This window comes from Misgurnus anguillicaudatus, chromosome 5 (assembly GCF_027580225.2).
Source record: "Misgurnus anguillicaudatus chromosome 5, ASM2758022v2, whole genome shotgun sequence".
NCBI lineage: Eukaryota > Metazoa > Chordata > Actinopteri > Cypriniformes > Cobitidae > Misgurnus > Misgurnus anguillicaudatus.
Window position 1 is genome coordinate 1,773,426 of NC_073341.2, and position 14,032 is coordinate 1,787,457.

General features: G+C 39.3%; 1 protein-coding gene across 1 annotated transcript; it reads left to right on the forward strand.

Moving 5' to 3' along the window:
- Nucleotides 1–310: 310 nt before the first annotated feature.
- Nucleotides 311–2,313, forward strand: LOC141363885 (uncharacterized). Its single transcript, XM_073867403.1, has 3 exons — nt 311–722; nt 807–917; nt 1,545–2,313. The coding sequence occupies exons 1-3, from the start codon at nt 440–442 to the stop codon at nt 1,871–1,873; spliced, it is 723 nt and encodes a 240-aa protein (XP_073723504.1). The 5' UTR covers nt 311–439; the 3' UTR covers nt 1,874–2,313.
- Nucleotides 2,314–14,032: the final 11,719 nt, after the last annotated feature.

The following is a 14,032-nucleotide window of genomic DNA, read 5'->3' on the forward strand; positions in this document are numbered from 1 at the left end:
CGTAGCTTCGTTCATACTGCAGGCTGAAACGACCCAATTCCGATTTTTTTTTGCCCCATGCGACCTGTATCTGATCTTTTCATGACAGTCTGAACAACACAGATCCGATCTTTTCAAATGTGACCCAGGCCACTTGGGTATGTGGTCCTGAATCCGATACGTATCCGATCTTTTGAAATGCAACCTCCGTCTGAACTACCAGGCCACATGTATCTGACCCGTAAGTCATTGATACGCTACAAACGTTATAATTCTGCGTTGAAGTAGGCGGGAAGGAGAGGAAGAAACAACAACCATGGCGGACGATGCCGCTGAGTCCAGTCAATGGAAGGGAAGCGAGGTCACAGATTTGATTAATATTTGGGGTGACAGCTCTATTCAGGCCAAACTCGAGGGCTCTTATCGGAACCGGGCGGTATACGAAAATATTTCCCGCGAAATGGCCGAGCGTGGTTACAGACGATCCTGGCTTCAATGCCAGCGAAAAATTAAAAGCCTCCGAGCCAAATACAAGGAGGTTAAAGACTGGAACAAACGAAGTGGCCGTCAACGTATCACCTGTCCATTTTACGAGGAGTTGGACCGCATTTTGGGGGATAAGCCCAGCGTTCAGCCACTAGAACTGTTGGACAGCTGCTTTGTCCAAGAAGAGCCCGAGGAGGAGAGCCCAGGTCCCGCAGCTGTCGCGGCCAGCGTAGCTAGTCGCTCTTTTGGTGATACAGGTGGGTTATTTGCACATGGCTACTGTGACTTAACTTTATAACATTGAAATACGATGTGTGACAGTTTGTTAAATGCATACACAGGTGATGGGACCCTTCTAGCTCTTTCGCCTTCTGCCTCTACCTGTGATGAAAGTTCTACAGCAAGTGAAGATACATCTGTGAACAGCCATGCATCTTCCACACCCACTGCTTGTATGTTTTTGGCTGTATTTTGAATTTCCAACTCAACTAACCTCTTATTCCCCACCTGAACCGAATACATTTTCTACAGTTTGTCATTACCCAAATCTAAAAGCTTCTTGGAAAAAAAGCAATGAAAATTTTACAAAAATTCAACTAAAAGTAACAAAAACATGACAAAAAATTGATTAAAACGTGACAAAACGAAATAAGAATATGATGAAAGTGCAACAAAAAAATTGTCAGATTAGTGATCATTAAATAAGTCAAAAATTGATGGCCAAATGACAATGTTAGATCAGTGTTATAGCTTTCAAATGAGGTGTTAGTCTGGTCTGTAGGGTGTAAGCTTTTAAATTTGGGTAAAGCCCAAGAAAATGCACTCAGGTAAAGTGGAATTTAAGAGGTTGTGAGAAGTCTTGGCAACCTTCGACCTAAAACATGTGATATAAAATTAATTTGTTTGAATTAAACGTTGAACTGGCTTCCACTCCTGAACAGCTTAGTATTGTTTATAAATGGCCATAAATAATCATAACTACTACTAGATATAAACTGGAATGCTTGGCGTTTTTACTGTTATACTAATAAAAAAATTAAACATGGTAATCCTTATTTTGATCTGATTTTTTTTTACAGCTACTACTGCCAGGAGCAGAAAAAGAAAATCAAAGATGGTGGCAACGCTGGAGGTGTTTGCTGACAAGATTACCAGTGCCCTTAAAGATGACGACACAGATCTTTTGTTGAAGATGCAAGCAGCTCAGCATGAGCATGATAGTAAAATGTTCGCCATGATATCTCAGTTTATGGGCTTTCTACCAAGCACCAATTCAGCCATCTCAGATTTACAACTCAATTCGTCCTCCTACTCATCATTCCACAAGGTTTCCTGTGGCTTCCTCTCCATCTCCCACCCAGCCCCTGCCCTTCTTTCAAGATTTAAATCAACCACTGCCCTTCAATAATACACATCCTCATTTCAGTCCTTTTTCCAGGCACCGGCAAATACTCAGGATAAACAGGCTTTCGACAACGAGGATCATCAGCCACCTTTCCAGTCTAAAGATGATGAAACCCACTTTACAAGTTTATGAATGGTTCTAAAACATTAATGCCAGTTAATGATGCAGTTTTGCACAATGTTCAGGTTGAAGTGTGAAGGTTATTGATATGCAATATGTTGCATTGTATTTGTTTGCACCATTATAGCCACACTGTTTCTCTTAATAAAAAGGAAACCGCAATAGCCGTATTGAAAATGTTATTTAAAAACTTATTGCAGCTATTGTAACATATTACAGTAAAATGCAAAAAGATATGTTATTTTTCTCTTTTAAATCTATGTGATTGTCCTGTGAAATCGTTTTCATGAACTGTGATTTGTTGGATAATTTGACTTAAATGTTTAAATACAAAAAGGTAACAAGAACAGAGAAAAACATGTAATACAGTATAAACACCAACTCATGCACACGCACGCGCGCGCGCGCACACACACACACACACACACACAGTTGCTGCTGTGGAAGTATCTGACTCCTCATTTTGGCCAGTGGGTGCTCTAGCTCTAAAATATTTCAGAAGTGCCCCTGAATTTACAATTAAGATACAATTATGTAAGTTAGATACACTTATTTCACACATGCATCAGTTACAATTAAAATGACACATTTTATTAGTATTTGTTAACATCCTATAAACTAAGCAAACACTACAAATTATTTAGAAAGCTATATCACTGTAGCTTACAAAATGCCATGTCAATGTATATTAGAACTTAGTTATTTAATTTGACACATATAGCGTAAAGCAATAAAAAATTACACAGTCAGGAGGTCTGTGTGAATTTGCACTTTTTGTGTTGCACACATAAACTAGACTGTGTTGCCTATAGAGTGAATTTAGTTGCATGACATGATGCCTCAATTCTAATAGTTGCTAGTTCAGCAAAACTAAAACCAAATACAATCGTATTCTGTGGCTAATAGCAACATATTAGCAAGAGTGCGAGGCTAATATAAATAGCCTATTTCCTACTGTCACTCACTCACGTCGTCACTCATAGAAATCGGCATACCTTTATCTTTTGCCCGTTTCTCCTCATCTTCTTTTCTTCTTTTTCTAAACCGGGCAACTGAGATGGCTACTTTGGTCTTTTAATTTGATCCATGATGATGAAGATGAAGACTCGACATCATTAACTTTGCATTACATTTTGACAACAACAACGTCCGTTTTGCCCGTCAATCAACCGGAGTCACGTGACGGAGTCACGTAGATGACTCTACAGAAGTTTTTTACATAACCCAATTAATTACATGTTCGTAGGTGTATATGGGTCTATGTTAATTTTAGGAATGAAAAATACAATTTATTTGGAAGCAGACGCAGCAGTTTGTGTTGTGTGGCCTGGGAATCCCTGGGATCAGTCAATCCCTCGCTCGCCCCCCTTAAGGCGAGCGAGGGACTTGCATTCGCAAGTTGATTCCCCGCCCCCCTCACCCGTGCCTCTTCTGACACGCACACAACCTGTGTTTCTCAGCACTAACTTGACATGGAAGTCAGCGTTTTTTTTATATATATATTTTTTTAGGGCGCTCGTGCGCCCTCACATAGATTGCGCCCTGGGCGTTCGCCCACATTGCCCATAGCAAAAACCGGCCCTGCGTGCACATATAATTCCTTACCAATACATGGTAACAGGCCTAGATGGCTAATCGGACAAGGAGAATTCCTGATGGGCCGGTCTGTTTTTTGGCAACGAGGCCGGTTGTTGTCATGCCACCAGGTTGAAGGTTGCTGTCATAGGCTGCCTGCAGTCACAGCAGCCCCACCACTTTATGCCCAAAATTGATTGTGTCCTGAGTCCCGACCACTTATTGGAAGAATTTTTGCATTCGAGTCCATTAACTTAATATCTAAAATGAATGGAAAACGCAGGACGCACTGAATTTCTTCTTTTCAAAGCGTTCGCCTGTAAATATGAGTTTTGTTTCAGACGCGTCTATAATTGAGTGCGCTTGCCGCGCATCAAGATTTAAAATAAACTTGGCAACTTGATGCGAACAGTCTCTAAAAAGAAAAGGATATACAAATCGTAATTTTTAAAGTCATAGATGTAACAATGAATCGTCTGTGAATAGTCATAAATCATCTATTGCAAAACTCATCAGTTTATTGGAAAATAAAGTAAGTTTCATATATGATGTTATAAGTAAAAAAAAATCCACTATATTAATTCTTTTTGGACACAAAGTATGCGTATCTTACGACGTTATTTACCTATATACATGAATAACATGGTATAATTACTAATAAAAAAATAAAAAAGATTTGATAAAGCTTTGATCAATCTTGCATATGTATTATAGGGGTTTACAAACTTTTTCAACCCAACAGGTAATCTCAAGACCCACCAAAAAATAGAAACAAACACATTTATTTCCTTTCAGTAGTTTTTGAATAAGTTTAATTGAATAATATTTTAAAAAGTTCTGAATTTATATATAAATTTCATAGTGTGGCCAATTAAAATACACTTGGCGAATAGAGCAATAAAATACAGCGTCTTTTAAAAATAAGCTGCTGTCAGAGCAAGTGTAATTGCAGCATTTACACGCTCGTCTGCTCTGATCTCTTTTTCCAAATTGTTCTTTAAAGTCAGAATGTAAAAATAACATGGACACTTAACTTACGTTCTTACAAAGATGTGTTGGATTTAGGGATATGCAGGTGAGGATTTTTTTCACCTTCTGAATACATTAAACACACCGCATATTTTAAACGAAAATATATTTGGCAAAGACGTTTAAAATCCTACCCAGTAGGCTACTACTACGAATGCTTAATATTTTTTTAATTTTTTATTTTTTGTTAAAACGGAACAAAATTAGTAAAATGACTCGCTTATTAAACAGAACGTTTAACAAAAACTAATAGACAGAAAACATTTACCCATCTTTTAACATAAATAAATCTAAAGATTTGTAATATTAACTAATATTTAATTTGCGGGAGTGCAGCGTATCATCCCTCCCGCCCACACCCGCAAGTGCATCTCTATCATCCCGCCCGCTCCCGCAATGACCATTCAAAATTTGTCCCGCGCCGCACTGTTTTGCATCGGGACCCGCGAGTCCCGCGGGACTCCCGCGGGAGTGCAGGCCTCTACAGGGAAACGTCCACATCCAGCCGTTTAGCAAGGCACCTCCACCCGCCCTTCAGTCGGTCGAAAGCGCACTCCACAGTCATCCTGGCTCTGCTGTGGCGCTCATTGAAGTAATTCTGCTCAGCTGTCAGGGTCCCTGTGTCGCAGTATCCTTTTAACAGCCAGCTTCGAAGGGGATAAGCCGGGTCACCGAGCAGCATGATTGGCACTTGAACGCCCATTATCTCCTCAGTGTCCTTAAGATTTAAAAGCAAAATAATTAAAGACATTGTATACGTTATAAATCACTATTACTAGATTACTCACTGGTGGAAAAAGCTCCCCTCTCTCTGCGAGTGAGTACACATGGGAATTCCGGAGTACCCTCGCATCATGGACACTCCCTGGCCATCCAGCATAGATGTTGGTGAAGCTGTTGGAAGACAGTGTTAAATTACTGAACAGTGTACAGTGTCCTATGTACAGTATTTTCAAGGATAATATTCTTGCAGATGTATGGCTCTACCAAAATAAATTGAGGCAAGTACAGTACTTTTAAACTATTATAAAAACAATATCTATATTTCTTACCAAAACCGATGATCCATGACACCCTGGAGCAGAACTGAGTGCCACCCTTTGCGGTTGAAATACTCTGCGTGGTTATCCTCTGGAGCAATGATGGGGATATGACTCCCATCAATAGCTCCTCAACACTGAGGGAAACTTCAACGCCTTCAATGACCTCTTGCAGGTCATCCCCTTTGGGCAGTTTTATGTACTGGGGCATGAGGACACGGCGAACTGCTTCGCAGAACTCGTGTACAATGGAGCAGACTGTAGACTTGGCTATGCCGAACAGTTAGCTATCGTACGATAGCACGCACCTGTTGCTAGCCAATACACTCCAACGCGTTTCTGCACTGTTATGGGCCGCCGCAGACATGTCTCTTCCCCTGACAGATTTAATCGAAGGCGCTCACAAACATAATCGAATGTGAATCTGGTCATTCGAAAGTTACTGATGAATTCTGTATTAGTGAAGCCACTCACATCAGTATCCCACCACTCCTGGCTGCGACTCCGCACCCACACGTTTCTCTGTACCGACGTTGCTAACACTGCTCCACAAAACGCCATGGCCAAAAACCTTGCTCTCCTCCTTCTTTTTAATTTTCTTCTTAAAGCAAGAAGATTGAAACTGTGCTGACTCCGTTGGGAAAATAACTTTGCAAAAAGAGCACCGCTGTTCACAACACTGTTGTTGACATACATTTTTAACGTTAACTACTTCCGCAAACAACGAGTGACGTCGTTGACCGTTGAGTACTCTTCTGCGCATGCGGGTCACTTCTGGGTCATTTCACGTTCACACAGGAGATCACAAAAGGTCGAATTTAATTGGAAATGTGAACGGCCTTGCCAAAAAATCGAATTTAAAAAAAAAATCGGAATTGAGCATTAATGTTTGCAGTATGAACGAAGCCTAAGGCATGTTTACGTATAATAACGAGGCAAAAAAAAAACAGTTCCTTGCATAATAATTCATGACTGCAATGGCAGAACTAGCGGGGTCAAGATTTTTTTTCTTTAAGCCCCACGAAAATCACGTAAGATACCAAACATGATAACAAAACCAATGGATAGTGGCTAGCTAAGTCAAATGCAAGCAATATGTGCTTTAAATTCACTTCACAAACGTGAATAGCGTAAAGAAAAATCTAGCAGCCTCAGAAACGATACATTAGACTTTAGCACTATTACTTCGAGATAAAACTGTATAAAAAACTGTATAAAAACTGTTATTATATAATTCATATAACTGAAACATAAATAACCAGTGTTTTGAGGAACTTTACCTCAGTGGACCTGTTGCTCAACGAGGATTTCGTTGCGATTCTCAATCTTGAAGAGAAATATGCAGCGAAGCTCTCCCGCGGATTACTGACACCTATTGGTTATTTACTGGTACTACTGCCTTAACAATGACACTCCCAATGGATAAGGTGAGGATAATTTAATAACATTATATAGAGCCGTGTAATGACGTATAAATAATACATTTAGCAAAAAAATGTCTGATAGACTGGTTAATATACAACACATGACTTAATTTGGCATACAAACAACCAATTTGTAACCAAAGACTAGGCTATGTAAAATGTGAATTAACTTTTATTAGTAACTTTGGTAAGTTTCAGATTTCAATTCATAAATAACCTCGATGGGGGGGGGCAAAAAATGCAGCCTGCCTAGTGTAGTCCATTTATTTAATCCGGCTCTGCCCATATGGGATGGGCAAAATAATTTCATGCTTAAAATACATTTTATATACATTTAAACTCTTAAAATTATTACTTTTGGTTGATAGTCACTTTTATACAAAGAGCAAATAATATCACAGATAGGATGTGATCAGTATAAAACATTTAAATAAAAATGCATTATTGTTTACATTTAATTGTGATATTTGTAATGTTAATTATTGCCAATTATTAATTTTAATTTGCACAGCTGAGCATGAGTGAAAATAAGAAATGTCAGAAAGTTCATCAGTTTGTTAGTGTACATAAAGAAATGTTTCAAACATTCTGAAAGAAGCCTGATTAGTGGAGTCAGGTGTTTCATATAAGGAGACCTCATTACGATCTGCTCACTGCTACGACACATTACGCTTGACAAAGTAGTCCTCCTTCAAATGTTTTTAATTGTGATTTTTTTCACATAATATAATATCATATTTTAAATAATCTTTGCTAAAATAGGCAGACTTTTAAAATTACAATTATAAAGATGATAAACATTTAAACTACAAGAATTTCCGCTCAGGCGCAAGGATACCGTTTCTACTGGAGCAGCAGGAGTCTCTCACAACTGTTACACTTGTAATTTATCCTGAGTTGTGTTTTTAGAAAATGTAATACTACGGTACAAGTTCACGGACTGCACAGGGATGAATCAAAGCAAACGTGCAAGGACATTTAATGAGTTTGGCTGTGGATGCTTTGGAAGTTCTTCATAAAACTGTTGAGCAAAGATTAATTGATGATCAGAAGACCATCTCCAAAAGAGTGAGCAATGTTTGTGTTGTTTTTGAGTTCGAAGTATTTTAAGAGTTTGACTTCTTTCAATGCTTTTTTTAAGTGTTATGTTAAATTGTTAGTAATTACCTGCCTTAGCAGTTTTGAAATGTTCATGATTATTTTAGCATTGAAAGTGTTATAAATTGACAAAGTATTTTGATTTATTGAACCTTTGCAGTTTTTTATTTGTGTAGGCCCCTAATGGTTTTGTTTTGCATTCTGTGTATTTTTGTTATTTGTACTTGTATTTTGTTATCCTGCTCTGTTCTGACTTTTATTTTGAAATCTTCATGCCATGTCACGCTTCACACTTCCTGTCTGTTTTGTATATAAGTCACTTCCTGTTCACCTGTTCCTGGCTGATTATTACATCGCCAATACCTGTCTGTATATCTGCCTGTATTCTGTTATCTGTTTATCTGTTACCTGGATCTGCCTGTGTTTTTGACTTCTGCCTGTATTTTGGATTTTATGCCTGTTTGCTAGTGGTGGGCAGAGCGAGGCTTCGTGAAACACTGAAACAGTTGAATCAATTGTGCCGTATGTTTCGAGGCTTCGAAACGTCAATCCGAAACCGCCTCCACAGTGACACCTAGCGATCGTTTGCATGTCTTTACATAAAGCAGCCTTGACAAGATTTTAGATTAGCGCTGACAAATTGTATGACACATGTTGTTTGATTGACACACAAGCGATAGGATGGGAGAGTGAATAGTGCTCTCGACTCTCATGCGTAGATCTTAGGATCGAACCCGGGAAATGCATGCGCTACGTCATCATAATAAAATGCTTTTTGTTGTTGTTTTAACATCTGTTTGACAACTACATGAGCTTTTAGGCTCACAATTGTCGATAACTATAGGCTATTCAGGTCTATTTAATAAAAAAAATGGAATAGAGATATACCAAATAAATAATAAGAGATTTATAAAATATATCAAGCCATAATATGCCACATTGTTTACATATAAAGATCTTTATTCAAATATATAAATTGTTCTGTGTTGATAAACTAAACCAGCTTCTTTTTTACATATAATTTCTCCAGCCTTTGAAAACATTCTCACACAAGGGACACTTTGCTGACATGCATTTTTTTGTAAGTGTTACATACATATGAGGAAAAATTACTTCTTTTCAGTAATTTATAGTATTTGATCTTGCCAAAAAGGCATCTATGAGGTATTGTCAGATTTGTTTCCTACCCTGTCAGTTTAAGATTCGACGCAGATTCGACAGGTACGCCACCTTTCGAAATACTTGTGAAATGCACCGCTTGGTGTTTCGAATCACTATATCACGTGACATGGGTGTTTCGAATCACATTTCGGAGCAGTGTTTCGAAACATTTACGCTTCGGGATCTCGACACAGTGTCGAAACGTCAGTTTCGCGGGAGCCATCCCTACTGTTTGCCGCCTGCCCTGATATATTTTGCCTGTCTTTGGATTTACAATTTTGGATTTACCATTGGATTTGTTTGCTGGCCCTTATTGGGATTTTACAATTAAACACCCTTTGCATATGGATTCTCATCTCACTCGCTTTCATTAAAGCACCAAACCTTACAGAATAATCAGCCATAACCCGGAATCCAGCGAAGGTCAGTAACTTCCCACCAGCAACATGAAACCTGTTTTTGCACTACTTGCACTCCTTCAGAACCACCGGCCCATTGAGGATTATGTAAGTGACTTTTTGGAATTGAGTAATCAAGTACATTTTGATGAGGACACTTTAAAACCAGTTTTCTACAATGCCCTGGATGAATGGTTGCGTTTGTGTATGCCCCATAATATGTCTGCCTGGTCCCTGGAACGTTATATTGACTTTGCTTTGTTGCTGTGTGGCTCACCATTTACTGTGGGTGTTGCGGATACACCTCCAGTGAATTTACACAACACACAAAGCCAAGTCATGCCTGTTCTGTCCATGCCTGTTCACAAAATGGCCGCCACCCTGCCTGTTCCTAAAATGGCCGCCACCCTGCCTGTTCCCAAGAGGGCCACCATCCTGCCTGTCCCTAAAATGGCTGCCATCCTGCCTGTTCCCAAAATGGCCGCCATCCTGCCTGTCTCTGCACCTGCACCCGTTTGTGAGAGAGCTATCACCATTCCTGCACCTGTTATTCAGAAGGCCATCGTCACCACCACACCTGCACTTAGAAGAGCTATTATTCACCCTGCACCTGCCGAGAAGATGGCCGCCATGCCTGAATCTACCACTGAGGTATGTCTCCTAGACTATAGACTCTCAGAATTTGCCATAGCCCTGTGGTGCGTTTGGTCTGTGTTTCTCAAGGCCCTGAACCCGAACCCCTGGACTCATCTGATCTGCCTGATTCATCCGACTCATCCGATTCCTCCGATTCATCCGACTCATTTGATTCACTCGACTCCTATGATTGATCTGATCTGCCCGACTCATCTGATCTGCCCGACTCATCGGATTTCGTCTGTCCTGCCTGATTCACCGGTCCCGTCCAATTCATCCGATTCACCTGGCTCTAAGGACTCATCTGGTTCACCATCTGGGACATCGCCACCTTGGACAGTGGAAGCTCTCCCAAGTTTTTTTTTTGGGGGGGGTAGTACCCGGACACAGGAAGGAGCCAGAGGACACCAAGGCGGAGGCCGAAGTGTGCTCGGACCCTTCCTCTCCTTCTGTTCCAGGTCTATTCCTGACCCATGATATAGCTCCATGTCTGCCCCTTGATCCTGCTCCATGTCTGCCCCTTGATCCTGCTCCATGTCTGCCCCTTGATCCTGCTCCATGTCTGCCCCTTGATCCTGCTCCATGTCTGCCCCTTGATCCTGCTCCATGTCTGCCCCTTGATCCTGCTCCATGTCTGCCCCTTGATCCTGCTCCATGTCTGCCCCATGATCCAGGACCTCTCCTGAACTGCCCTGCCATTGCCAAGAGGTCCTGGCCCGCCCACCCACCCTCTATTGGACTTGATTATTTGTTTGTTGGGCTCCGGGAGTCGCCCTTTAGAGGGGGGGTTCTGTAATGGTTTTGTTTTGTATTCTGTGTATTTTTGTTATTTGTACTTGTATTTTGTTATCCTGCTCTGTTCTGACTTTTATTTTGAAATCATCATGCCATGTCACGCTTCACACTTCCTGTCTGTTTTGTATATAAGTCACTTCCTGTTCACCTGTTCCTGGCTGATTATTACATCGCCAATACCTGTCTGCATATCTGCCTGTATTCTGTTATCTGTTTATCTGTTACCTGGATCTGCCTGTGTTTTTTCACTTCTGCCTGTATTTTGGATTTTATGCCTGTTTGCCGCCTGCCCTGATATATTTTGCCTGTCTTTGGATTTATGATTTGGATTTACCATTGGATTTGTTTGCTGGCCCTTATTGGGATTTTACAATTAAACACCTTTTGCATATGGATTCTCATCCCACTCGCTTTCATTAAAGCACCAAACCTTACAATTAGATTTTTCATATTGAACCTCCTTCATGTTTTGTGATGTTACAGATGAATGAAATGTTGAATATTTATGCTGAAATCTGATATTTACAGAACTGAAATTATTTTGCTTTTATTGGTTTTCAATTTAAAATAAATATATTACTTAAGTAAATTACAATTAAGCATTAAAAGTGTAATTATTACATAATAAGGGACCAGTCCAGTACAGTAAATAATGTGGGCTTCATTAGGTGGGGCCAATATGGGCCCCATGTGTGTTGCCCAGCTGGGCCCCACATTAGCCCCACTTTGTTTCTATATCAAATTCATGTGGGCAACCGAGGTGGGGCCATAGTGGAACCCGTGTACAAACCCATATAGGGCCCACATAGGAAGCCCATATGGGGCCCACATGGGTTGCCCACATGAGTTTGATATATGTTGTTTTTTAGTCTCAAGTATTTTAAGAGTTGGACTTCTTTCAATGCTTATTTTAAGTGTTATTTTAAATTGTTTGTCATTACCTGCCTTAGCAGTTTTTAAATGTTAATGATTATTTTAGCATTGTATTGTTATAAATTGACAATAAAGTATTTTGATATATTGAACCTTTACAGTTTTTTTATTTGATTTCTCATATTGCACCTCCTTCATGTTTTGTGATGTTACTGATATTTACTGAACTGAAATGATTTGCTTTTATAGGTTTTCAGTTTAAAACAAATATATTATTTAAGTAAATTACAATTAAGCATTAAAAGTATAATTATTTCATAATAAGGGTCCAGTCCAGTACCCATTAAAAACCCATACTGGGCCCTGGTAAATAATGTGGGCTTCATTAGGTGGGGCCAATATGGGCCCCATGTGTGTTGCCCAGCTGGGCCCCACATAAGCCCCACTCAGTTTCTATATGAAATTCATGTGGGCAACCCACGTGGGGCCATAGTGGAACCCATGGACAAACCCATATAGGGCCCACATAGGATGCCCATATGTGGGCCCCACCTTGCAATGTTGGCTGGGACGCTACCACTTCACCTAAAATCTAAATTAATACTTTATTTTTGTCAGAGCAGACATAATGAGATTAGTTGTGTAATAGCCTATACACATATTCACACATGGTTTTAAGTAGACATTAATAAAAACAATCGCAGAAGATGAGGTGAAAACGTCTTAAAACATTTAAAAGTTTATTAAGGTCAGATATACGTGCGCATCAGCGTAAGTTCTCTGTCACCGTCGGTGCGCGCATTCACATGTTTTAATCAGAGACTTGGTTCAAGAAACCCCTAAATCTAAAATAACGCTTTATTTTGCAACAGCGGACAGAATTACATTTATTAAGTTTATTTTAAAACGACAGATATGAACGCTCACTCGGCTCGTTCTCTATCACCACCGCGAGCTTTAATATGCCTGAACATAGTGAGCGGGGGTCGTGAAAAGACTTTTTAAAATATACAGATTGTGGTCTAAAGCAGCACACAGGTCCGCTGAACACCGGACCCCGCTGTGAGACACGCAGTGGGCGGCGAGAAGCGCGGCCGGGAGAGGAGAGAGAGACCCCGGTCATAAAACATGGCAGAAACTGGACAGTCTAAAACAATAAACTTTTTTGACAGCAATAAACATGACAACATTCGCGTGACAAAAAACACACACGCTCAGAGGAATAACAATAAGTTGATTGACACGTCATAAAACAAGCACAGTCCGGACACTCGCTGTCTAAGGCAATATACGACAGTCCAGAAACTGGACAGCTTGTGCAGCTTTTGATTGATAGTCCCGCCCCCTGTCATAGAGGGTCATAAATAGGATAATAACTACGTATATTGGATAGTTGCTTTTAATTACTATAAAAGTATGGTTTTTTTTTTCAAATTAAACCCTATACTTTAATAGGAAAAGTATATAGATATATTGGATAAGTGCTTGTAATTACTGTGCAATATGGTTTATATAAAGTAATGACCATAAAAATATGGCTTTGCAAGCTATTATAATGTGATCTTATTTTTTCTACATTTCAGAAACAAAATTTAACAGGAATTTAATATTAATAGATTTGATAATCCCATAAAATAAAAGCCTAAAGCTTTTAAAATACGCTATTTTAAGTAATGTAACTTTTTTTGTGTTTTACATCTAAAAATCTGTACTTTGACAGATAGTTCTTGTGGATGTAATTGATAATGTTATGAATTTACCAAAGAATACTGTGTAAAAAAAGAAGACTTCTTTTAATTGTATCATTTTAAGGTATTTCTGCAATAATATCCAGTTTATATGCAGATTTATTCATTTCTTTTACATTATACAGACATTTTTAATGTGATTTTCTTTTCATTCTTCAGCAGTGGAATTGTAAAAATATAGAACATTTTACGGTAAATATCTGTATTTTAAAAAAATTGAATTATTCCGTAGAATAACTTTTTTTTTACTGTAATTTGAAGGTAA